This window comes from Notolepis coatsorum, assembly GCF_963971535.1.
Source record: "Notolepis coatsorum genome assembly, chromosome: 18".
Classification (NCBI taxonomy): Eukaryota; Metazoa; Chordata; class Actinopteri; order Aulopiformes; family Paralepididae; genus Notolepis; species Notolepis coatsorum.
In genome coordinates this window covers 28,073,687-28,098,184 of record NC_140182.1, presented here as the reverse complement: position 1 = coordinate 28,098,184, position 24,498 = coordinate 28,073,687, and the positions used below count along the sequence as shown (strand labels likewise).

General features: G+C 42.2%; 1 protein-coding gene across 1 annotated transcript in view; it reads left to right on the top strand.

The window, feature by feature from the left end:
- amn1 (antagonist of mitotic exit network 1 homolog) overlaps positions 1 to 24,498 on the top strand; it is a 160,138-nt gene that overhangs the window by 45,213 nt on the left and 90,427 nt on the right. The window contains exons 2-5 of the mRNA XM_084335450.1: positions 6,455 to 11,684; positions 14,177 to 14,239; positions 15,487 to 15,549; positions 18,852 to 19,648. Of these exons, the coding sequence (XP_084191576.1) occupies positions 6,500 to 11,684; positions 14,177 to 14,239; positions 15,487 to 15,549; positions 18,852 to 18,985 (5,445 nt within the window). The 5' untranslated portion in view covers positions 6,455 to 6,499 and the 3' untranslated portion in view covers positions 18,986 to 19,648. Of the gene's footprint in view, positions 1 to 6,454; positions 11,685 to 14,176; positions 14,240 to 15,486; positions 15,550 to 18,851 lie in introns of the transcript that reaches the window.

Below are 24,498 nucleotides of genomic sequence, written 5' to 3'. Positions count from 1 at the left end.
GTTCAAAGGAATATGTCGATAAAGGTTTATTCTCTTTTTTTTATTTTATTTTTTATTTTTATCTTTAGGTTATTTATCACAATACTTCATTACAGTAAGGGAAGGTGCAAGACCAAAAGCGACATTCTATTGCAATAGAATGGAAATGTTAGATCCTATGGCAATGAGCATAGGAAAATTAGGATTACAATGCTCAGTTTGGGCAATCCGGTGGATCATGGGAGAAAGTCAATCGCGGAGGATGTGTTCTTGGAACACAGGCATGTTCGACTTTCTGGGTGAGGGGAAAATAGGGGATTTTTATTTGTATATATATATGTTTTTAAGCTCAGCTCTCAACGGGACCTCATTAATTGGATGTGCATCTATTGTAGCTTCATACTCCAGAAACATTACCAAAAACTACACGAAAACATGTATAGACTATGGCTAGTTTGAATATAATGGTATGGAACACCGGTGGGATAAACAAACAACACAAGCGCAAAAGCGTGCTTACACTGATGAAAAAAGAACATGTGGACGTGGCTCTATTAAGCGAAACGCACATTTTAGAGGGAGACATAAATACGTTAGCGGATAACATATACCATAATATTAGTCACTCTTTTGCTACGAGAACTAGAGGGGTAGCCATAGTCGTCAGACGCAAATTAAATATCGAATTGAAAGGGGTATGGTCGGATGCTGAGGGGCGCATAACTATAGCTAGGATTATACACAATAACAGGAAAATTGCATTGGCAGCGGTATATGCCCCGAATTTGTACGAAGTGGGTTTCTTCACTTCACTAACAGGAGAAATGTTAAACCATCCCGAGTACTCATATATAATAGGTGCGGATTTTAATGCCATTTGGAACCCAAGGATGGACAAAACTTACCTTTCCTTCTCCAGCGAACAAAAGAATTCATCTAAAGCATTAAAAGATTGGTCGAAATCAACAGGAGTAACTGATTTATGGCGTTCACTTAACCCCATGACCCGCAAGTACTCCTGTCGTTCGGCGAGACACAACACACTATCCAGAATTGATTACGTCTTTGCATCCCCGAGAATATTTGATAAATATGAAGTGGAAATGACACCCAATGCGCTATCAGATCACTGCTACTTAATCCTGAAAGCAACATTTGGTACACTATCTACCCGGGCCCCAAGATGGCGTTTTAATTCGATGCTGCTTAACAACAAGGAATTCATTACACAAATTAAAGAAGCTCTCACAGTATTCCTACAAGATAATGCTAACTCGGTGCAAGATCCCAGAATATTATGGATGTCGGTAAAGAATATGATCAAGGATTTCTCGGATAGATTTACCTCCATATTGCGCAAAAATCAAAACACAAAACTGTCTGAAATGGAAACGCTTTACTCAACGCTTTTTAATTCTTTAAAATACAACAACTCTACTAGACTAGATAACCAAGTTAACATTCTAAAGACAGAGATCAAAGCAATGTACAGACAAAAATCGGAATTGCAAATACGCAGCACTAGACAACAGCAGTACTTCCAAGGTTCTAAACCTAGTCACCTATTAGCCATGCGACTAAGAATTAATGCAAAATTTGCAGATATAACTGCCATTAGGAAACAACAAGCTCTAGTAACAGAACCCAAAATAATAAACGATACATTCAAAGAATTCTACTCCGATTTATATAACTCAGAAACTACCTTTGATCAAGACAAATTAGACACATATCTTAATCAAATTACTCTCCCTAAACTTACGGATGAAGACGCTAAACAGTTAGAAGTACCGATCACATTAGAAGAACTCAAGAAGGCCATATCCGGAATGAAAAACGGCAAAGCTCCGGGAATTGACGGTATCCCATCAGAAATGTACATTTCTTGCTGTGACATATTTGGACCCTTATTACTAAATATGATCTTATACTCAGTCAAAGAGGGAAGCTTCATTGAACACCAAAATACCGCACTCATTTCAGTTCTTCACAAAAAAGACAAGACCCCACTGAATGCGGTAGTTACCGTCCTTTAAGCCTCCTCGGAACCGATGTCAAACTGTACTCTAAGATATTAGCCATCAGATTGCAAAAGCATATGACGTCTTTAGTTCATCCGGACCAAACAGGCTTCATAAAAGGTCGCCTGATCAATGATAACATAAGGCGAATACTGCACGTACTAGATACAGACAAAGAGGACATCACACCTAAGGCGATACTATCCCTGGATGCTATGAAAGCATTTGACAGGTTGGAATGGCCGTTTCTATGGGCAGTATTGGAAAGGATGGGGTTAGGAAAAGGTTTCATTGATATGATTAAAGTACTATACAAGGACCCATCGGCCAGGATTACAACAGGCACATTCATCTCCGATATCTTTCCGGTATCACGCTCAGCCAGACAAGGTTGCCCTCTTAGTCCCGGACTATTCGATCTATCATTAGAACCTTTAGCACAATTTATAAGACAATCCCAACACATAGAACCAATAGTAATCAAGGGCACACATCATAAAATTAGTTTATATGCGGACGACGTAATATTGTTCATGCAAAACCCCAACAACACATTGCCGCTTATACTCAAGTTGATAGAGAACTTTGGTGATTTATCGGGATTTAAAATAAATTGGCCTAAGTCGGCTTTTCTTCCTCTTAACACCAGTGCAAAAAAAGAGACAACCCTCCCAGGTGCGATACCCATGGTCAAACATTTCAGATGCTTGGGTGTGGAAATATTTCCCACCATAAGACAAACGGTGAAGCACAATTACACAAAAATACAGAACAAAATCAAGGACGACCTGGACAGGTGGGCAAAACTTAAAAACTCAGTACAGGCAAGGGTATCAATAGTTAAGATGGATGTATTACCAAGAATCAATTTCTTCAGCTCAATGCTTCCGTTACCTCCTCCAGAGGGCTACTGGAAAAGATTACAAACCTCCACATACAAATTTATTTGGAATAACAAACCACCTCGCATAAAAAGATCCACCGCACAGAGAAATAAAGCAGACGGTGGCATGGCAGTCCCAGATTTTTTACAATATTTTAATGCCTTCACATTAAGACCATTGAAGAAGATATGGTTTGACCCCGAGGCTTTGGTATCTTGGAGAAAATTAGAAGAAAACATAGTAGCCCCACAGAGATTGAAAGACATAGCATACACTAAACTTTCAATCAAGCATTGTGAGCGAGAATTTGGCCCAATAATAACCCATGCAATCAGGACATGGCGGGAAACACAAAGGAAATTTCCTAACCCTCAAGTATGGCATAATCACACTCCCATATTCAATAACAATGCTCTCTTAATGGGAAAACGACCTATAAGATTCCCTGTATGGGAAGAAAGAGGCATACACTCATTAGGGGATATTTTTAATAACAAGGGCCTCTGTAGTTATGTCGAAATATGCATAAAGTTTAACCTCACCGAGTCCACATGGCTTTTTTACATACAGTTACGACTTTGTATGAGATCTCACAGTGTTCCATTACACATACCAATTGAACACCACAGATACCACAAATTTTTCTATGAAAGAGATACATTGGGAGGTTTTGTATCAGGTTTTTATTATCAATTACTAACGTCCTCGTATGAAACCCTTCAACTAGACAATGTCTGGAGGAGGGATATACCAGACCTGGAAAATGACTTTGATTGGCAAGGAGCCTGGGCAAATGTCCGACTTACATCAAGGAACCCGGATCATCAACAAATCAATCTGAACTATATTCACAGGACATACTTGACTCCTATAAGGCTGTGCAAAATGGGGCTTATACAAGACTCCAAATGCTCCCAATGTACAAATGGGGACGAAGGAACATTTATGCACATGTATTGGGACTGCCCACCAGTTAAGGCATTCTGGAAAGATGTGTCCCAACAATTATCAATACTCGTATTTTGGAATATACCTGTACACCCCGCGGTATTGCTATTGAATGATGTTTTTGAGTTTGCAGTGAATCCACAACTAAAAAGATTGGTTTTATCGGGTATCACAGTAGCTAAAAAACTGATCGCATCACGTTGGTTTCAACCGGAAAAAATGTGCCGGAAAGTGTGGTTTCTTACATATCTCGATGTGATATATCAAGAAATATCTACAGCAAGAATTCTGGGGCTCAATGAATCCAAAATGTCAATGTGGTTAGAAGTGGTGGAGAGAATAAAAGCTAGCCTATAATGGTGATGTTTGGTTAGGAGTGGGGGATAATGGAGGCACTATCCAAGAGGGGGTCCGGGAGGGGGGGGTTTGAGCTGGAGCATATGTGTGTAGGGTTTTAGAAAATAGGTATTAGGGGTATATTATATACTAACATTTATATAATTGTAACTTCGCTGGATATACACTGTATACGGTTCAAATGTTATTATTGACTATTTTTGTTTTATCCTGTTTCTGTACTTGCATATATTTTAACCACCTTTACTGAAAGTTTCATTATACATTGTGTGTTGAGTACTGACTTTTAATAAATTTTGTTTTGCAATAATAAAAAAAAAAAAAAAAAAAAAAAAGGGTGCGCGCACACACACACACACACCTACACACACACACACACACACACACACACACACACACACACACACACACACACACTTACATTTAGTCATTTAGCTGACGCTTTTATCCAAAGCGACTTACTTACGATAATGGTTGAAGAAGTGAGTCTTTAGTCGAAGGCGAAAGATTGGACGGGATTCGGCTGTCCTAACTGGGATGGGTAGTTCACACACACACACACACACACACACACACACACACACACACACACACACACACACACACACACACACACACACACACACACACAAATCGAAGTAAAAAAATAAAAATTTAAGACAGCCCTACTGGATAGGTGGTGTCTTGTATTTGACAGGCATTTGTCCCAATCGGCACTTCATACTTCATACAGGTGGACTACTGGAGAGGCAAGAATTTATTTTATTCTTTCCCACGGCGACTATGGATAGGGAATTTCTTTATTTAATTCAAATGTTCACAACAACATGGATGCATGTACTCTGCCAGCATGTTTAATATCCATAATACTAAAGGTTTGACTAAGATTTCTATGAAACTTTATTGTAAAAATAAATTGGGTCGCACCTAAGTCGGCAGGGTCGGTCGGCAACCGGAAAACCATTTTTTCTTTTAGGCTTTAGGGTACCTTGTGTATACTGCATCTTGTGTGCTGTTTACTCGTTACTCATAGTATATATTCCGATAAAAATTCATTATTGCCTATATTTATTGTAACGTATAATATAACCCATTGGGCATACAGACCCTTATCTGCTTACACTATTTACTTTTCTTATATTTTATATTCTTTTTTTATCCACTTTTTCTCCTTATTTTAAAATTTTTCTCCCATCCCAATTATGCCTCGCCAATTCTCCCTTCAATTCTCCCCTCCCCTGTCTCCCACTGGTCGGCTGCAGTGAGGACCAAGCCTTGCATCACGTGTCCCCTCCGGTACACGAGGAGGCAGCTGTCGCGTCTTTTCACCTGTACAGCACAATCTCTCAGTGGCGAGGAGTAACGTGTGGGAGGCTCACGCTGCCCCCGTTACTTCCTGATTCTGCTGTACAGGCGCACCAACCGACCTGTAGGAGTCGCTGTCCACAACGTCCAATCCCCACCCACCAGCTTTCCCACCCCTAACACTGCCAATTGTGTTAGTATGAACGACCAGCCAAGCTGGTAGCAACACCGAGAGCTGGGCTCGAACCCAGCATCTCCTGCGTTAGTGGCGAGCGGCTTGCCCACTGCGCCACTTAGCCGCCCTTATATTTTATATTCATACTTAATTGCCATACCTATATTTTTGTCTTTCTACCCGCCCCCCCTCCCCCATGCTGCTATGACACCCGAGTTTCCCCAAGGGGATCGATAAAGGAATATGTTATCGTATCTTTCTCACACTGGCCATTTGATTGCAGTGCTATCATTAGGTCATCAACATTTTACCAAAGTAAAATACAAAAGGAACAACAAATACCTCGTTGGCAGCATGCTACACAAAGGGGAATAATCTTCAGTCTTCCATAAATGATAAAACTTTCACCGGAGCATAATGCTGACCACCCCTGCTGCTTGCTTGCAGGTGTCGCAATTAGTCCCAAAAACACGCAAGAGTAGCCCAACGGGACACTATATATAACTGAGACTTCGAAATAAAGGTACTATAACTTGTAGCAAATTAAATAACAAAGAAATAAGAACATAAATACATTCTCAAATATTACATTAGGCTTACAAAAACTTAAAGAACATATAAATTATGTAAACCATATAATGGCAACAGTTACACTGGTGTTAGTTCAAATGAACCGAGACTGCCCTGTAATGCAGAATAAAAAATGGTGGGGCTTGACCCAAACCCCTGACATAATTTAAAATAATTGAGTTTTAATATTGTATTTATTGTTGCTTTTCTTTCAGAAATTATTCCAAGGCTAAAAAGGAAAGACCAAATCTCTGACCAGAATGGAGGCCTCTGCCAGGACCCAGAGCGGACCGTACCAGACCCAGAGCGGACCGCACCAAACCCAGAACGGACCGTACCAGACCCATAAAGGACTGCACCAAACCCAGAGCGGACCGCACCAAACCCAGAGCGGATCGTACCAGACCCAGGGTGGACCGCACCAAACCCAGAGCAGACCGTACCAGACCCATAGCGGACCGCACCAAACCCAGAGCGGATCGTACCAGACCCAGGGTGGACCTCACCAAACCCAGAGCGGATCGTACCAGACCCATAGCGGGCCGCACCAAACCCAGAGCGGATCATACCAGACCCATAGCGGACCACACCAAACCCATAGCGGACCGCACCAAACCCAGAGTGGATCGTACCAGACCCAGAGCGGACCGCACCAGACCCAGGGTGGACCATACCAGACCCAGGGTGGACCACACCAAACCCAGAGCGGATCGTACCAGACCCAGAGCGGACCGCACCAGACCCAGGGTGGACCGTACCAGACCCAGGGTGGACTGTACCAGACTCAGGGTGAACTGTACCAGTCCCAGGTTGGACAAGCATCACAACACTCCAAAGCTGCCACTCAACACAGTGACAGAAATGGAAACCAGATGACTCCAAATACCACCCTTTTGCTGTGCGACGTAGCAACAGCAGATATACAGCCACAAAGTGGTTATTTCATCCCTCAAAATGGAGCTCACCGGAGTGGACAGACACTTGATTGGCAGACTGCAAGAGCCCTTCAGCTGACTGTATCTTCACTGCAGGTCCCAGCTGGAGGGAGGAGTAATAACTACCATCAGGGGACTTTTACACAGGACAATGCAGCCATGCAAGCCTCTTGTGTTAATGTACAAAGTGGAAACAATGAACCTCAGCAGGCTTTACACCAGAACTCTCTGAACCGGCCAAACCCGAGTCCACCTAACAGAATACAACATAATCCTCTTTACTTATTGCAAGGCTTTATATCTAATTATAATCAGCAAGTTCCAATACAGGGTAAACAACCAGTAGTAACACAAGATGCGTCTGTTAATTGTGTCCCACCTAACGGGCTCCAGTGTGGAGATGCTGAGAATGCTTCCTATCAAAATGTTAACAGGATACCAGTTAACACTCTCCCCACTCTGCCTGCTCCGGCTACTTCTGTTCAACATACACAGATGTCTCCTGCCGGAACACCAACCACTACATACAGCCAACAGATTACTCATAACAACAGCAACGGGTACATAATCGATGGCTTTCAACGTGGAGTACTTCCCCACGCTACTGCACCAAGTCAGTTGACTTCAGAGGCTCCCCCACCATATTACCCTGTACAAAAGGACTTATCCTCAAATCGGCACAGTTCAGAGGCTCCACCACCGGATCGCCCTGTACAAAAGGGCTACTACGTCATAGTGAGTGAGGACAAAAGTGGAAAAGGATTCAAGGTAGATGATATTGTTTTTCTTGGACATAATGCGGATAAGAATGGGATCTCGAAGGGCCTGCAAAGATGCTCTTCAAATGACATACGACAACGGGAGCAATGTCACCTGTCATCTGGAAAAACATCACTGCAAAGACATGGCCAACAATCTCTCCCACAAACACCTGCCTCATCAAGCAAACTAAAGGACAACAGTAATCACACATCTCCTGGTAATGCAGGCCAGAAAGCTATTGCAATAGTAAAACCACTGTCTCAGACAAACAACAAAGATGTCTACTCTGACATGAGCAGTGGTCAGTGTAAACGGACCACCACAACAGATGAATCTGGTAGCGTCTGTGAGGTAACGTCCATTGTGAAACCATTTGTAGACCACATTGCTAAATCTACCTCATTGACACAGAGACAAAAATCTGTGAATGGTAACGTTAGCCTGGAAATGTCCACTGAGGAAGGGGCTGATACAATGACGAATCATGACACGGGACAATCGGAAACGTTGCCAAACTATTTACATGCAGAGGAGGTGGAATCTCAACCATCTGGTAGAATGCAAGCCACACCCACTTCTCATCAACCAGTCACCACTGAAGTGCCTTCAAGTCAAAGTGAGGCAATGGGTGAAACTAAGAGACAAGATGAACCAATTGTTGAGTTTGACTTGTCCTCAGTTCCATTAAACCCATGGACAAATGATAAATTGAGAAGGTTGATAGAGTTACTTGAGAATAGATATGATAAGAACATCCATTCATACTTTTTAAAAAAGGGTTTACAAGCTTTCATTCCTGATGTCGCAAACAAGATTTTTTCCATGTTTTGGGAAGCAACCTACGTAAATGTGTTGATGGAAATAGACTCTCACGTAAAGTTAATAAATGAGGTTAAAGAATTCTGCAGCAAACATGTTGCATCAGATTCTGTCATACTCTCCTACTCTGATAAACTGATAAAGAACTGCTATACCCTCAAGCATGATGCTGTTCATCGCGAGAACACATACAAATCATCATGGTTAAATACCAATGAGCAGCTTGATGACATCGATAAAGAGTTTGACTTTGCTTGGTCCGTGACGTATGGTCTAACGACTCTTGAGAGAGACGAACAGCAAAATGAAGGGGTGTCTCCAACAGAAATCACAGCACTATGTGATGATGATGATCTAGAAAAACAAGCCTCAAGTGCCAGAGATGGCCTTAATCAAACCCCCGTTCCTCTCGAAAATGCAACGGCAGATTCTATCGACTCCACTTACTCATTCAAGATTGATGTTTTGCCTCCAGAAGAGGCCAGGGCCCTCTTTGAGAAGTTGAACACTGAGCAGGTGAACACTGAGAAGACGGAGGATCACTCTGAGATGATCATGAATTTGGAGGATGACTTGCCAGAGATGGCGAGCGTCAGGTTGGGTGCGGTGAAGTTGAACAGTGAGCAGCTGAATACTGAGAAGACAGACGATCACTCTGAGATGTTCATGAATGTGGAGGATGACTTGCCAGAGATAGCGAGCGTCAGGTTGGGTGCGGTGAAGTTGAACAGTGAGCAGCTGAACACTGAGAAGACAGAGGATCACTCTGAGATTATCATGAATATGGAGGATGACTTGCCAGAGATGGCGAGCGTCAGGTTGGGTGCGGTGAAGTTGAAGTTGAACAGTGAGCAGGTGAACACTGAGAAGACTGAAGATCACTCTGAGATGATCATGAATATGGAGGATGACTTGCCAGAGATGGCGAGCGTCAGGTTGGGTGCGGTGAAGTTGAACAGTGAGCAGCTGAACACTGAGAAGACAGAGGATCACTCTGAGATTATCATGAATATGGAGGATGACTTGCCAGAGATGGCGAGCGTCAGGTTGGGTGCGGTGAAGTTGAAGTTGAACAGTGAGCAGGTGAACACTGAGAAGACTGAAGATCACTCTGAGATGATCATGAATATGGAGGATGACTTGCCAGAGATGGCGAGCGTCAGGTTGGCTGCGGTGAAGTTGAACACTGAGCAGGTGAACACTGAGAAGATGGAGGATCACTCTGAGATGATCATGAATGTGGAGGATGACTTGCCAGAGATGGTGAGCGTCAGGTTGGGTGAGGTGAAATTGGAGAACAAGGTTCAGGCCCCCATCCAAGAGTTTTGCTGCACCATGAGGTGGATGGAAGTGATGAGGGGGTCGAACACTCCCTCACTCTGTAATTGCCAGTCCAGGCGTGAGCAGAGTGCTGATGGTGTCACTGCGAAGAGCTGTGAGGAAGAAAGGGACGTACAAATGGAGACCTTTCATGTGATGAAGCTAATCAAGTTGGACCCCACCATGGAAAGCAAGAATAAAGTGGATATTGGTAATGCCATGGATAAGCAAACCTTGACACCTACATGGATGAAGGAATGTGACAATCTCCTTGACCTAACGGAAGAGGATGAGATCCTTTACTCTCAAACCAACATGGAGCCAAAGCGCATTCTTCAATTACCACCATCGGTGGACTCTAACGTAATTGTACGAGAAATCGACGATTTCTTCTCCTGCACTGAAACAGAATTGTCCATTCTTAATTCTTATTCAGAACTTGAAATGGATTATGGTCAATTTGAGCAGAAATGTCCAGGGCCAACAGAGACGCAGTTTAAAACTCTTACCTTTCAGAAGGAGGTTTCTCTTGATTCACAGCTCACATCCACAGAGAAAATGAATCAAGTTACTTTTAGTTCATCCCCCTCCTTGGCACAAAACAACTTCTGCATCCCACATCCTAAAAATAAACGGAGTCTTAAGGCTAGAAGAATGCACAAGAGACGGGCAGAAACTCCTGATTCATTGCCATTCCTGAAAAAGATTAAAGTGTCTTTGGATCCCAATTCACTGCCTGCTCCTGAGGACGACATGACACCTGTGGATCAGCCGCTTAATGGAAATGGCAACATTGATGACCTTGAACCTGTTCATAGCAAGGCTGTCACTGTAAAACTGGCCTTATTTGGCTCATCACCACAGAAAAAGCATGGGACTGTTATAAACGGCCAAAGATCCTCGAATAGCCATAGCATCTCATCTCGAAAGAATTTCTACTTAATTGGAACACCACAGCCTCCAACTACTGTTTCTGTAACAGTCGGCTACAGACTGAAAGGACCAACAGAATTAACCCCTATAGGTGGAAGTCGAGTGATGAAAAGTCCAGACAAACGGGGGATCTCAGAGGAACCCTCTGAAACTGGCCCTAAGTCGGATAGTCCAGTTGAACAGCCCATGTTGGAGGGACCTTCTAAAACTGGCCCTTTGTTTCATAGTACTATCAAACAACAAATTTATGAAGAATGGAGGAACCGTTTTGTACAAACAAAGAGGAAGTCCAGAGGCAGGGTAATGACACTGAAGAAGCGTTCATTTCGTCGAGTAAGACCAGAGATTACTAAACCACGTCCCCCCACCATCACAGAGGAGCTCCCAGTAGTTTCTGAAGGACAATCGCCACCTGGTACAGATAAGACCAAACAAACACGGAGTGCTCAAAGGGAGACCTTTTTAAATCTTCTTAGACAGAGGGTGGAAAAATCAAAGACATGTGGGGTGAGGCCCAAAAAGCCTGCAGATACTGAAATAAGTAAATATGAGCTGGGGAACCCCGCCCTCATGCCCCTTCAGGGGAATAATGTCTTGAGGTTCAATGTGCTTCCCAAAACCTTCAACTTCAACCATGGACCAGGTGACCCTGAGGAGTCGACTGATCCTCAGTTAGGTACGTTATGCTGTAATATTAGGCTCACCTGTCCACTACATTGAAATTACATATTTCCACCACTACATTTACAAGACCAAAGTAAGCCAACTAAGAAATCGTGACTATGAACAACTCAAAATAATGTAATCCATCGTTATTATGATGTATAGCTGGTAATGGAACCCTATTCATTGCAAACCTCAGACTACCAAGCCTGCCTCCAAACAGGCATAATGTAGTGACGTAAAAATGCATGGACTGGACATCATTTTTCACAATTCTGTGTTACATGCAAGTGAAATACTTTTTTACTTCAAACCAATGGTTCTTTGCTGATTTATAACTCCTGCTGATTTTTTTTATACCAGTTTGCGGTCTAAAGCTGCCAGAATTATTTTCTGTCCACATTTTCACATGTTAAAAACCTAACCACCTGATCCGAAGGTCTCATTAGGCGCTTCCAGACTAAACGGTTCTGGCGACTCCCTGAGAGGAACTACCCACCCGGGAGATTCCCCAAGAACTACTGTATATACCTTCAAGGGCTTTTCAGCTGTGACCAGCAGCTCTATAACTGTCGTTCGGTCCACACAAATGTCCCCGCCCACCCTCTAGCAGCCACAGTTTTCACCCTTGGAGGCTGCAAGTTCACGCTAGAAGTCTGATGATTGACGGGGGTTGGCGTGAGCTGGGAAGTGTAGTTATGAAATTCGAAAGCCCATCGAAAGCCGTGGGTCTCTTCTCTCAAAAGACTACACATTTGTACAAAGTTAGGTTGCGCCGTGTCCTCACGTCAATATGCACCTTTTTCTGACTCGAAGCGCTGAGATTTCTATAAACTCATATTTCACTAACACTTAGTGAAACATCGATTTATGGCATGATATGAATCCCGGCCCTGTACCGGGCCTGTCGGGCTTAAGTGGTTAATAAGGGTTAGCCCCTCTTTGGTTAGTCCCTCTGGCAATAAAGACCGTTCTGATTCTGAATCTCATCTAATCTACAGAAACAGGGCTTGAGAACGTGACTGAAACGGTGCTTTTAACTTTTAACAAAAGCACTCCATACCTTCAGGAGCTACCAAAAGGTCTATCATATCAAAACACAATCTAGGGATGTATAGGAAGATCACGAGATTAATGGTAAAATTGCCAATAGAGAACTTTAAATATCCAACCTAAAAAACATGAAACTGTTCTGACCACACTGATGTAACCAAGCACCATACACCTACAGTCAGGTCTGTATACTATTACTACCACAATGGACGTGAAGTCAATATTGAAGTTGATAAATCTAGATCAATGCATGAAAAAGATAAATGTTTCTAATAATCTCTTGGTTACAAGAAGATTGTGCTAGCAAGGCAGTGTTATGTTTATATGTGATGGGAGAGGCGGAGGAAGGGTTGATTTGTTTATTTATGTCTCTTTGCGGCCCTCTAGTGGTTAGAAAACTATTATTGCAGCTTTAATTTTCAACATGTCAGTGTTAACACATTCTGTGCCAAAAAAACATAAAATGTCGTTTTTGGATAGTTTTTCTTTTTTTTCCCGATATTTGTATTCATTATTCATCCATGGACCTCGGTGTTACCATAGGGAATGAGTCTGAGATCACCAAAGTGCAATACCGGCCGCATCCAGCTAGACGGCGGTATCGAGCACCCTTTGAAACCTTGTATCTTGGCCTGTGCATCGATCAAATGTCCCCGGGCGGACTTTTCTTTGTCGGGCGAATGGAGCGGTTATAACGATCGGATTGAGAAGCGTCAAATGCTCCCGATGCATGATGTGTGGTGGATTATGTTGGCGACACAATGGACATCAATACTTGGAATCGCGATCAGATAATTGGAATATTCTTTTTGGGGTACAATGGTAGATCCTTGTGAAGGTAAGGGCTATATGATATCAATCCTGCCCCTGCGTTGATCCAACCATGTCTTCACCTTGATCGCAATGTGTGTGTAACGTTACTCCACAACGTATGCCGTTGGTGATGATCAAAGCATCAAACCCCCCCCCCCCCCCCCCCTTTCATGCATTCATGATGAAACATAATACCTACTAACTAGATTTGATTTGGGAATAGTAGCGTGTCCAGGCAAGAAACGGCAACGGTTATAGTAGAATTGACGTATAAGGCATTTCTCAGCATTTCGGGAATTACCCCAGACCGATCTAAAAATATACTTATATTTACCACGGTATAACGCGCGAATGTATGCATGGGAAAATTATCTCTTTTTTTGCATCTTGACCGGAAGAAAGTCACTGTCAAATGACCATAGTATAGGCTATAATATAGAATATAGATTTAGCTAAAAGTGTTAAGGACATTGGATAAAAGATGTTCTTTATACATATACATCTTTATACTATAAATTATTTATAGTATTATAAGTTATGTTATGTACGTTATTCTCTCCTTTTCAATTAACTGATTTCCTCGTAAATCCATTACAAATATGATTATATTGTTTAAGCATTATTTGTGTTTTTCTTCAGATATCCCCGACCCTGACGAAGTGAACAGCAAAGATCCAAAGCTAACAGCCAAGAGAAGCAAAGGTAACAAGTAGACCACTGATACAAATTTATGTGTGTGTTTGTACAGGTTCAATTTAAGATGCTTTTATTTGTATTTATGATGGGGCTTGATCATGCTTAATCCTGCACTATGTAAGTGTTTAATGGAAAAATATCACTTCTTTAGCAATATTGCATGTTTTACATATTTACTTTGCATTTTACATACAGTATTACTTAGGCCCTGTTTAGACGGAAACGCTAGCAGGTGAATCCGCAAAAATATTTTTTCGGATGTGCCTTTCGTTTATACGGAAACAGCGTTTTTACGGGGTGAAACCGTAAAAAAGTGAGACCACCTTCCAGGGTGGAATTCCTAGAAACGATGAGTCTGAGATCACCAAAGTGCAATACCGGCCGCATCCAGCTAGATGGCGGTATCGAGCACCCTTTGAAACCTTGTATCTTGGCCTGTGCATCGATCAAATGTCCCCGGGCGGACTTTTCTTTGTCGGGCGAATGGAGCGGTTATAACGATCGGATTGAGAAGCGTCAAATGCTCCCGATGCATGATGTGTGGTGGATTATGTTGGCGACACAATGGACATCAATACTTGGAATCGCGATCAGATAATTGGAATATTCTTTTTGGGGTACAATGGTACATCCTTGTGAAGGTAAGGGCTATATGATATCAATCCTGCCCCTGCGTTGATCCAACCATGTCTTCACCTTGATCGCAATGTGTGTGTAACGTTACTCCACAACGTATGCCGTTGGTGATGATCAAAGCATCAAAAAACCACCCCCCCCCCCTTTCATGCATTCATGATGAAACATAATACCTACTAACTAGATTTGATTTGGGAATAGTAGCGTGTCCAGGCAAGAAACGGCAACGGTTATAGTAGAATTGACGTATAAGGCATTTCTCAGCATTTCGGGAATTACCCCAGACCGATCTAAAAATATACTTATATTTACCACGGTATAACGCGCGAATGTATGCATGGGAAAATTATCTCTTTTTTTGCATCTTGACCGGAAGAAAGTCACTGTCAAATGACCATAGTATAGGCTATAATATAGAATATAGATTTAGCTAAAAGTGTTAAGGACATTGGATAAAAGATGTTCTTTATACATATACATCTTTATACTATAAATTATTTATAGTATTATAAGTTATGTTATGTACGTTATTCTCTCCTTTTCAATTAACTGATTTCCTCGTAAATCCATTACAAATATGATTATATTGTTTAAGCATTATTTGTGTTTTTCTTCAGATATCCCTGACCCTGACGAAGTGAACAGCAAAGATCCAAAGCTAACAGCCAAGAGAAGCAAAGGTAACAAGTAGACCACTGATACAAATGTATGTGTGTTTGTACAGGTTCAATTTAAGATGCTTTTATTTGTATTTACGATGGGGCTTGATCATGCTTAATCCTGCACTATGTAAGTGTTTAATGGAAAAATATCACTTCTTTAGCAATATTGCATGTTTTACATATTTACTTTGCATTTTACATACAGTATTACTTGGGCCCTGTTTAGACGGAAACGCTAGCAGGTGAATCCGCAAAAATATTTTTTCGGATGTGCCTTTCGTTTATACGGAAACAGCGTTTTTACGGGGTGAAACCGTAAAAAAGTGAGACCACCTTCCAGGGTGGAATTCCTAGAAACGATAAACCTTTGCGCTCTCATCTAAACTGTCAAACCGCATAAAACGATGACGAAAGGGTTGTCAAGGCTCTCGTCGCGCGTACTGCTTACATCACAGGCATGCGCCAGTAGCCTAGAAGCGTAAACAAAGCATGTCTGATTCTATCCATGGCGATCACCTGAAGGCTACATTGGCAGTACTTTTAAATACACAAGAATCTGTCCCGCGGCTATCACAACTATTAGTGACTGGACCCACTGTCTGTGAGTGACTCTGCTTTGGTCCAATCACATTCCCCCACCCACAGTCTGCGAATCAGAGGCAGAGTAGGGCGGGTCTTCACAGCACGTCATGTGACATATGCGCCAATCGTGTGACAGCGGGGCTCCGTCGTCTCGAGTCGTTACAGCCTCGTATGCACGCAGAATTCCATCCCAAAACGCTAGTCTAAACGCAAAATTAAAAGTGAGACCGCAAGATGACTTTTGCGGTTTCTGTTCAGACTCTCTCCGTCTAAACGTAGCCTTAAAAGCTACACAGCTGCCACCAGTGTCGCCATGAGCATCATGTCCCCCACCAAACTTCTCACCAGCTACACAGCTGCCGAATCCAATGGCAGATTTACGTTTAACCGTGATACTTTTTTCTTGGTCGTCACCTGCCATTTCTAGTCAACATCATGCTTAGCCGTCCAAGATGGCGGCGCCAAGTATGGCTGCCAAGATTTGCAATCCTCTGCAACCTAGCAGCCTTTTGACTATTTTAGTGTTTTCCTGTATAGTTTTCACCTTCAAAGTAGCCTGCTGCATTAGATATGGCGGGGACACACTGCTGGACCTAAAACCGGTGTTTCTCCCCACAAAGACCCTTTTGGCTTTCCAAGCCGTGGCTGTCTCTCCAGCTTTGCTGCCATGGAAAAAGCTCCACTTCCTAGCATTCTGCTGGCCAACGTGCGGCCCCTGGAAAACAAGCTGTGTGAGTTGAGAGCAAGAATCTCCTTCCAATGGGAAACATAGGACAGCAATATCATCTGCTTACCAGAGACTTGGCTGACGGAATCAAAGCTCCTAGACCAGGGCATAACAATACCTGACGGAGACAAGGTGCACTTTGGGGGAAAAAGCAAAGGTGGAGGTGTTTGCTTTGTGATTAACAATGCTTGGTGGGATCCTGGGAGCGTTTATACGTGCAAAGGGAATATAATAGAAACCTTTAATAATCCCGAGGGAAATTCGGCACTACAGATTGTTCACATTGAACAAATAAACATTTAGGTAGTCAATAGGACTCAAATAAGAATAAAGTAGAATACAGAATAAAATATGGTCTGGGATATACATTCTGGTATGTATACCGGTATATATATATTCTAAAATCTTAAATATAAACTATACAGAAATGTACAGTAATAAGTGTAAAAATGTAAAGTGTAATCATTTTAAGTGTAAATAATGTTAAAGTGTCCAGGAAGATATAAACTGGTAGGTGTTCCAGGACACGTCAGAAAACATTGATTGAGTACATGAAGGGAATCGGGGTATATAAGTGACATCCCCACAAAAACCATCCGGGTATTCCCCAATCAGAAAGCATGGATTAATAGGTCCGTGTGCACAGCACCACTAAAGGAATGAATGACCTTTTATTTATATAGCACCCTTCACAGCACGAATGCACAGGGTGCTTTACACTACAGCATAACATATAAAACAAAAATCTGAAATAAATGACGACAACAACAGACGGCAGTTAAAAACGGTGAACCAAATAAAATAATAGAATAAAAAGAATTTAAATAAAATAATCAGTCAATAACTAAAAACTATAGGAACAGTGAGGACAAGGGGTGCCTGCCTATATGACCAAAAGCCTGTCTGAACATGTGTGTTTTTAGCTTTTTTTTTTTTTTTTAAGAGTTTTCTGAGGGGGCAGGTCCAGGGGGAGGGCATTCCAGAGTCTTGGTGCAGTCACCTCGAAGGCTCGATCACCCCTTGTTTTAAAGGCGAGAGACACTGTTTTTGCCTCTGAAAGAGAAGGGAGAAGGAAACATGATACGATCGCTGCAGCCAAACGGGAATATATGGAGACACAACTAAGTAGTAATGACTCACGCAGAGTGTGGCAAGGATCTTAAATATTGGATCTTAAAAGGGAAAGCCTGTAGCATAGTAGCCTGTAGCATGAGCTGAACAACCTTTACGCCCAGTTCAAGGTTAACCACACCAACCTCCCAGGAGAAGAGTCGGTGACTACCGACCATCTCCGGAAAAGACCCCACCAATTTGCTTACCGGCAAAATGGATCCTACAATGCAATAGCCACAACACTCCACACCGCCCTCAACCACCTAGAGGGAAACAAGTGACTTGACTTGACTTGACTTGATTTTGACAATATATAAACAACATGTGACAGAAGCACAGTCTGGAATACTGCCAAGGATGGACACAAAAAAGCTCTGAGCTTATTTCCATTGTGGTCCTTGTAGGGGAACAAAGTGTTCAGACATGCACCATACAGACATCGTAAAGACACATGACATCACAACACATCACATAGACATAACATAGACACAAAAACATGTAAAAGTGTTTTGTCTCTCACCCTTGTCAACACAACACGTCAGTATCCCCTACCGTCATGTTATCTTTTATTGGTTGGGTTTATGCACATTTGACAAATAGTTTTGATTACTACAGATTTACTTTATTATTATTATTATTATTATTATCATCATCATCGCTTGCATTGACAAGTCAAGAGGTCGCAAGAGGGTGGTGTCTAGAAGGGATACAGTGGTTTTCAGGAAATGATATGTGTAGTAACCACCTACCAACAGAATGGGTACTTCAAATCCCCAAAGAGCTTTAAAATGGCTCGCATTAACATTTAGAAAGTTGCCTAGTTCAGTATGTAGATTACATTTTTTTTATTATGTTTTGTTAATTCATGATAATTAACTAGAACACAATGACATTGTAGGTGCGTGGGCTCCCGATCCTCCAAAGAAGTACACCCCCCTGCCATCTCTCAACTCTCCAGTCCTCAAGACCAGCACCATCTTCCAACAGTTCCAGAAGAAATACAAGGAGAAGCAGAAGCCATCAGAAGACTAATTCAGCTGAACAGATTATTGACGTTGTTACCATTGAGTTGCGATTATTGAAGTTGTTACCATTGAGTTGCTATTATTTAATTTTTTTTATCTACTTTTTCTCCCCCAATTTCAATTTTTCTCCCATCCCAATTTCGTATCGTCCAATTCTACCCTCCCCTGTCTCGAACGCTGTTTGGCCATGCCTCCCACAAGCCGGCTGTAATGTGGACGAAGCCATACATTGCACGAGTCCCCTCCGGTACTCGAGGTAGCAGCCGTCGCATCTTTTCACCTGCACAGCGCGATCTTTCAGCGTCAGGGGGTCTGCGCTTTTGAGGGACGCTGCCCCCGTCGCTTCCTGATTCTACTGCGCAGGCGCACCAACCGACCTGTAGGAGTCGCTGTCCACAACGTCCGATCCCCACCCATCAGCTTCCCACCCCCTAATACTGCCAAATGTATTAGTATGAACGACCAGCAAAGCTGAATGCAATGCGGAGAGCTGGGCTCGAACCCAGCGTCTCCTGCATTGGTGGTGAGCGCCTTGCCCACTGCACCACCTAGCCGCACGATTGAGTTGCTATTATTGAAGTTGTTACCATTGAGTTGCGATTATTGAAGTTGTTACCATTGAGTTGCTCTATTTTGGGGATACTACAACAATTATTATAATTCTTTTTTTTAAGAAAACCACAAATGTTGATAACTAAAAAGAAACCTGCCAAATATTCCTGACCTGTCCCAGGTGGAGTTGCCGAACTTAACCAACGATGGCAAGGTGTCTGGTGCTTATGTATCGCCCTCATGGCGTGATTAATTTAGATGAGAATGTAATGGTAAGATGGAGTAGACTGATGGCCTGCTATTGTGGGAAATATTTAGGTTTCACTATGTGAAAGCCAGAGGTGGGTCTAGAGTCTTTACACTCAATTCCCAAGTCAAAACAGGCAAGTCTGAAAGTCTTGTTTTTTGGAGTCTTAAGCATGTCCTAATGTATTGTTTACAAATGTAATGCCAAGTTTTTTAAAGGCAACAAATATTCTTGAATCTGTACTTGTGTAATCTTTGGGAGTGTATCAATGTATACTCATTAGCGTATTAAACATAAACGTTATTGTTTTAGTGTCGAAAGACTCACCTCTCTCCACTGTCCAGGAGTGTCGCATATTTCCAATTTAATAGTTGAAGGACAGAGACACCCATTAGTTTCAGGGGAATGGGAGCTGTGTCAACAAAACCGAAGTTCACTTCACCATTAGGTTTGGTAACCCGGCCAGATTCTGGGAAAGTGCAGATATACAAACATTGGGAGTTCAACATTATAATCCCAGCCAGGGAAAGAGCTGTTGAAATACACACTGTAGATGGACCAGTGGACCAGCTTGCATTACCTTGCATTACCTTGTATTGCCCTATCTTCAGTAAAACCTAGACAATATTGAAAGGTGTAGATTGTGTTTGTGTTATCTCATCTATATATATTCAATATATTGGTACAAGAGAAAACTGTTTGAGGACATCTGGCCCAACCAGTGGTCTTCCCCAACATGAGTAATAGTTAGTGGTATATTCAATTTAGAGGATTCTGCTCTGACACAACTTCATTCTTCAGTTGAAAATGCAAATATCATGCAAATATCTTTCATGCATCATGCACCTATCACTGACCAGGGCACACCACCCACCTTCAGTGTACAGTAGGGGTGTAACTGTACACAAAAACCACGGTACGGTTCATACCTCGGTTTTGAAGTTAAGGTTCAGTACGGGTTTTCAGTACAGTGGGGGAAAGTTTGGCTTTCCATGTTCCACTCAGGGGTGATGTAGTGTGCAGTAACTAATTGTACTTGTAGGGCTGTCAACTAATATTCTATATTGAAATTAATAATCGACTTGTAATATTTTTTTTTATAATAATAATTATATTCGATTGTGAAAATAACACCCCCGGTGGGCGGTCGTTAGTGGTTAACATACCGTTGTATTCGCTTGGTACACTACACAGCTGTTCGGTACGGTACACTGAAAAGGTTTGGTACGGATACGTGTACCAAAGTTACACCCATAATAACCACCATTATATTTCATGCTGCCTCTGCATCGTGCTTCATATATTGGACTAAGGGGCGAAGTAAGCACGTAGCCCTGATCATTGTACCCTCTCAGGACCCAGGGTTCACACAAGGCCCTTAAAGTGCTTGATTTCTTTACTAAAAAAAGTCAAGGCCTGGAATTCCTTAAACAGCCAATTTTTTAACAAGGTGCTTAAAAAGTCATTGAAATTCAAATCAAAAGAAAGTTTTGTTCATCCATGATATATTCTTTTATTTAAAGTGTAACTAATTGTCGGAAATTGGTTTTAAGCCATAAATATTTGATCTGATTTTTTTTAGATTTTTTTTAAACATCATTTAAAAGTGAATTGTATCCTTTTAAATGCCCTTTTAAAATGAAAAATAGTGCTTGGAAAAGTACTTGAAAGTCCTTGAATTTCATTTTGCACTGTCTGGGAACCCTGAGGACCAAAGAATGGGAGCCCAAACCCTAAAGCCTGGAGCCCAGAGAAGGAGTCATGTAATACCGTGCATAATGGACGCAAAGATCACTATGCACCAGCCATACAACCAGAGCTGGGAGGTGGATATTAGGGGTGTAACGGTACACAAAAACCACGGTTCGTCGGTTTTGAAGTCAAGGTTCGGTACGGGTTTTCGGTACAGTGGGGGAAAGTTTGGCTTTCCATGTTCCACTCAGGGGTGATGTAGTGTGCAGTAACTAATTGTACTTGTAGGACTGTCAACGAATATTCTATATTGAAATTAATAATGTAAAAATATATTATATTAGATTGTGAAAAAAACAGCCCCCGGTGGGCGGTCGTTAGTGGTTAACATACCGTTGTATTCGTTCGGTACACTACACAGCCGTTCGGTACGGTACACACTGAAGTGGTTCGGTACGAATACGTGTACCTTTACACCCTAGCGGATATTATACACCGAAGGGACCTTTTTATAGCCAAGGGAAATGGAAATGCCCAAAAGAATATCCAGGGTGATACTGCGTAAAAGCTACGGTATACAGTAACACACAAGCCCCGCCTGACACAAACGCAGCTAGATGGAGCTAGACTGATGTGAGGGGGGAACTCCAGCACTGAGGACACAGTGAGTGATGGAGCTCTCAGGAGGGAAATGTCCAGCCAAGGTATAGCACAGGAGGGACATATCCAGCCAAATTCTTTTTTACATGACACATACAGGGTCATACCTTCAAAATAAGCCATCGCTTGTACAATTTTGGGCGGATACTTTTCAATCTATGACTTATTAACCATGATGATTCCACAATGGCTCGTTTTGAGCGACCAAGCTTCAAAGGCTTGGAGCTGTTTTGTTAACGATGCACACTGCACTATTCCCACTGGCCATTGCGATATACACAACCCCTCCCCCACTTAACACCTGGCAGGAGAGCTGACATGTTTTTTTTTTTTTTATGTGATCAAGTGACTTTAGAGTGAGACATTACACACACAGAGGGAGAGGCAAGAGCGAATGAATAAATGTTGATGTTGCCTTCATATGGACCATTTATTAATTATTACAAAAAGATTTGCACTACCTCCATACCTTTTGTACCTCATTTGTTTGCATTTTGTACTTTGGGTTGTACTTTAGTCTGTATATTGTATATTCTGTGTTTGGACTTTATTATTTTTACTGTATGAAGCAAAATTCTCGGGGGCTCATACAGAACCAAGCATTTCACTGTAATGCACATGTACTTTATACGTGACAAATAAAACAAAACTTGAAACTTGAACCAATATCTCCCTGCAATTTCCCTTCCCCCTCCACACACACACACAGACAGAAAGCCCCTCAATCATAGCTCTCCACACGCCCTCTCTTCTACACAACTGCCTTATTCTATGCGCACTGCCAGCCAGCCTTTATGTGATGGAGTGATGCACTTTAAATTTTGATGGAGAGAAGATCTCCCATCCCCCGATTCAGATACAATTGAACACAAACGGTTCCAAATATATCGATGTTTCTCTGCATATTTTCACACCACCAACAAAGTACTGGGTTTGTTTGTCTCTGAATGGATTTTGGTGCCAGCTGTCATAAGATAACATAAGATATTCCTTTATTGATCCCCTTGGGGAAATTCAGGCATTATAGCAGCATGGGGGAGGGGGTACAAGTAGTATAAGACATGGTACAGGTGACATAATTATAGTACAGTGGAGAAGTAAAAAAAATAAAATAGAATAAAAAAGCTGTGTAAACAATATAACGAATCAATATAATTAACTCTGGACATGTGCATATGGGCAACAAGGTGCGAGATGAGGGTATGTATGTCCTCTCAGTTATATTTGCCCTACAATAAATAGTTACAATATATAATCTAATAATCCAATAATTCATATATAATCTAAAAAAATTGCTAAATATATGCAATATATAATCTAAATATAATCTAGAAATTCTAAAATGCTAAATATATGATCTAATGAAGTACCGGTATACAGTATTCACATAAGGTGCGGTATGCATAAGGTAGTATGCTGTCCTTTTAGGTGGGAGTCGCCTACTAGTTTCCTAGTAGTTGGATGTCTGATTGTTGTGGAGCCTGATGGCTGCTGGTATAAGATATTCCTTTATTGATCCCCTTGGGAAAATTCAGGCATCATAGCAGCATGGGGGGGGGGGTACAGGTAGTAAAAACAACACAAGCAGTGTAAACAAAATAACAAGTCAATATAATTTACTATCTAACTAACTGAAATATACAGTATTCACAGTATCACATAAGGTGCTGTATGCATAAGGTAGTGTTATCATTTACTCTCTAACTAACTGAAATATACAGTATTCACACAAGGTGCAGTATGCATAAGGTAGTGTTATTCTCCTTTTTAGTTCTAGTTGGATGTCTGGCAGCAGTCCCTGCCCACTGTTGTGGAGCCTGATGGCCGCTGGTATGAAGGACTGTCCGAGGCGGTTAGTTGAGTGTCGGGGGGTATGAGTCTGTGGCTGAACGTGCTTCTCATCTTGACTAGCTCGTCGTAGAAGGGGTGGGAGGGATTCTCCAGGATAGCAGCCAGCTTCCTTCTCATCCCCCTCTCTGCCATCACTTCTAGTCTGACCAGCTCGACTCCCACTACGGAGCTAGCCTTCCTCACCAGCTTGTTCAGTTTGTTGGTATCCCTCGAGTTGATGTAGCCCCCCCCCAGCATAGAAGAGGACGCTGGCCACTACAGACTGGTAGAATGACTGCAGCAGTCTATTGCAAACATTGAAGGACCTGAGTCTCCTCAGGAAGAACAGCCTGCTCTGTCCCTTCCTGTAGAGGGCCTCTGTGTTGTCCAACCAGTCCAGTTTATTGTTCAGGTGTACCCCAAGGAACTTATATGGCTCCACCACCTCCACCTCCTCCCCTCGGATGGTGATGGGAATCGGGGGGGGGGGGGGCGGCTCTTCTTGCCCTCTCCGGAAGTCCACCACCAGCTCCTTGGTC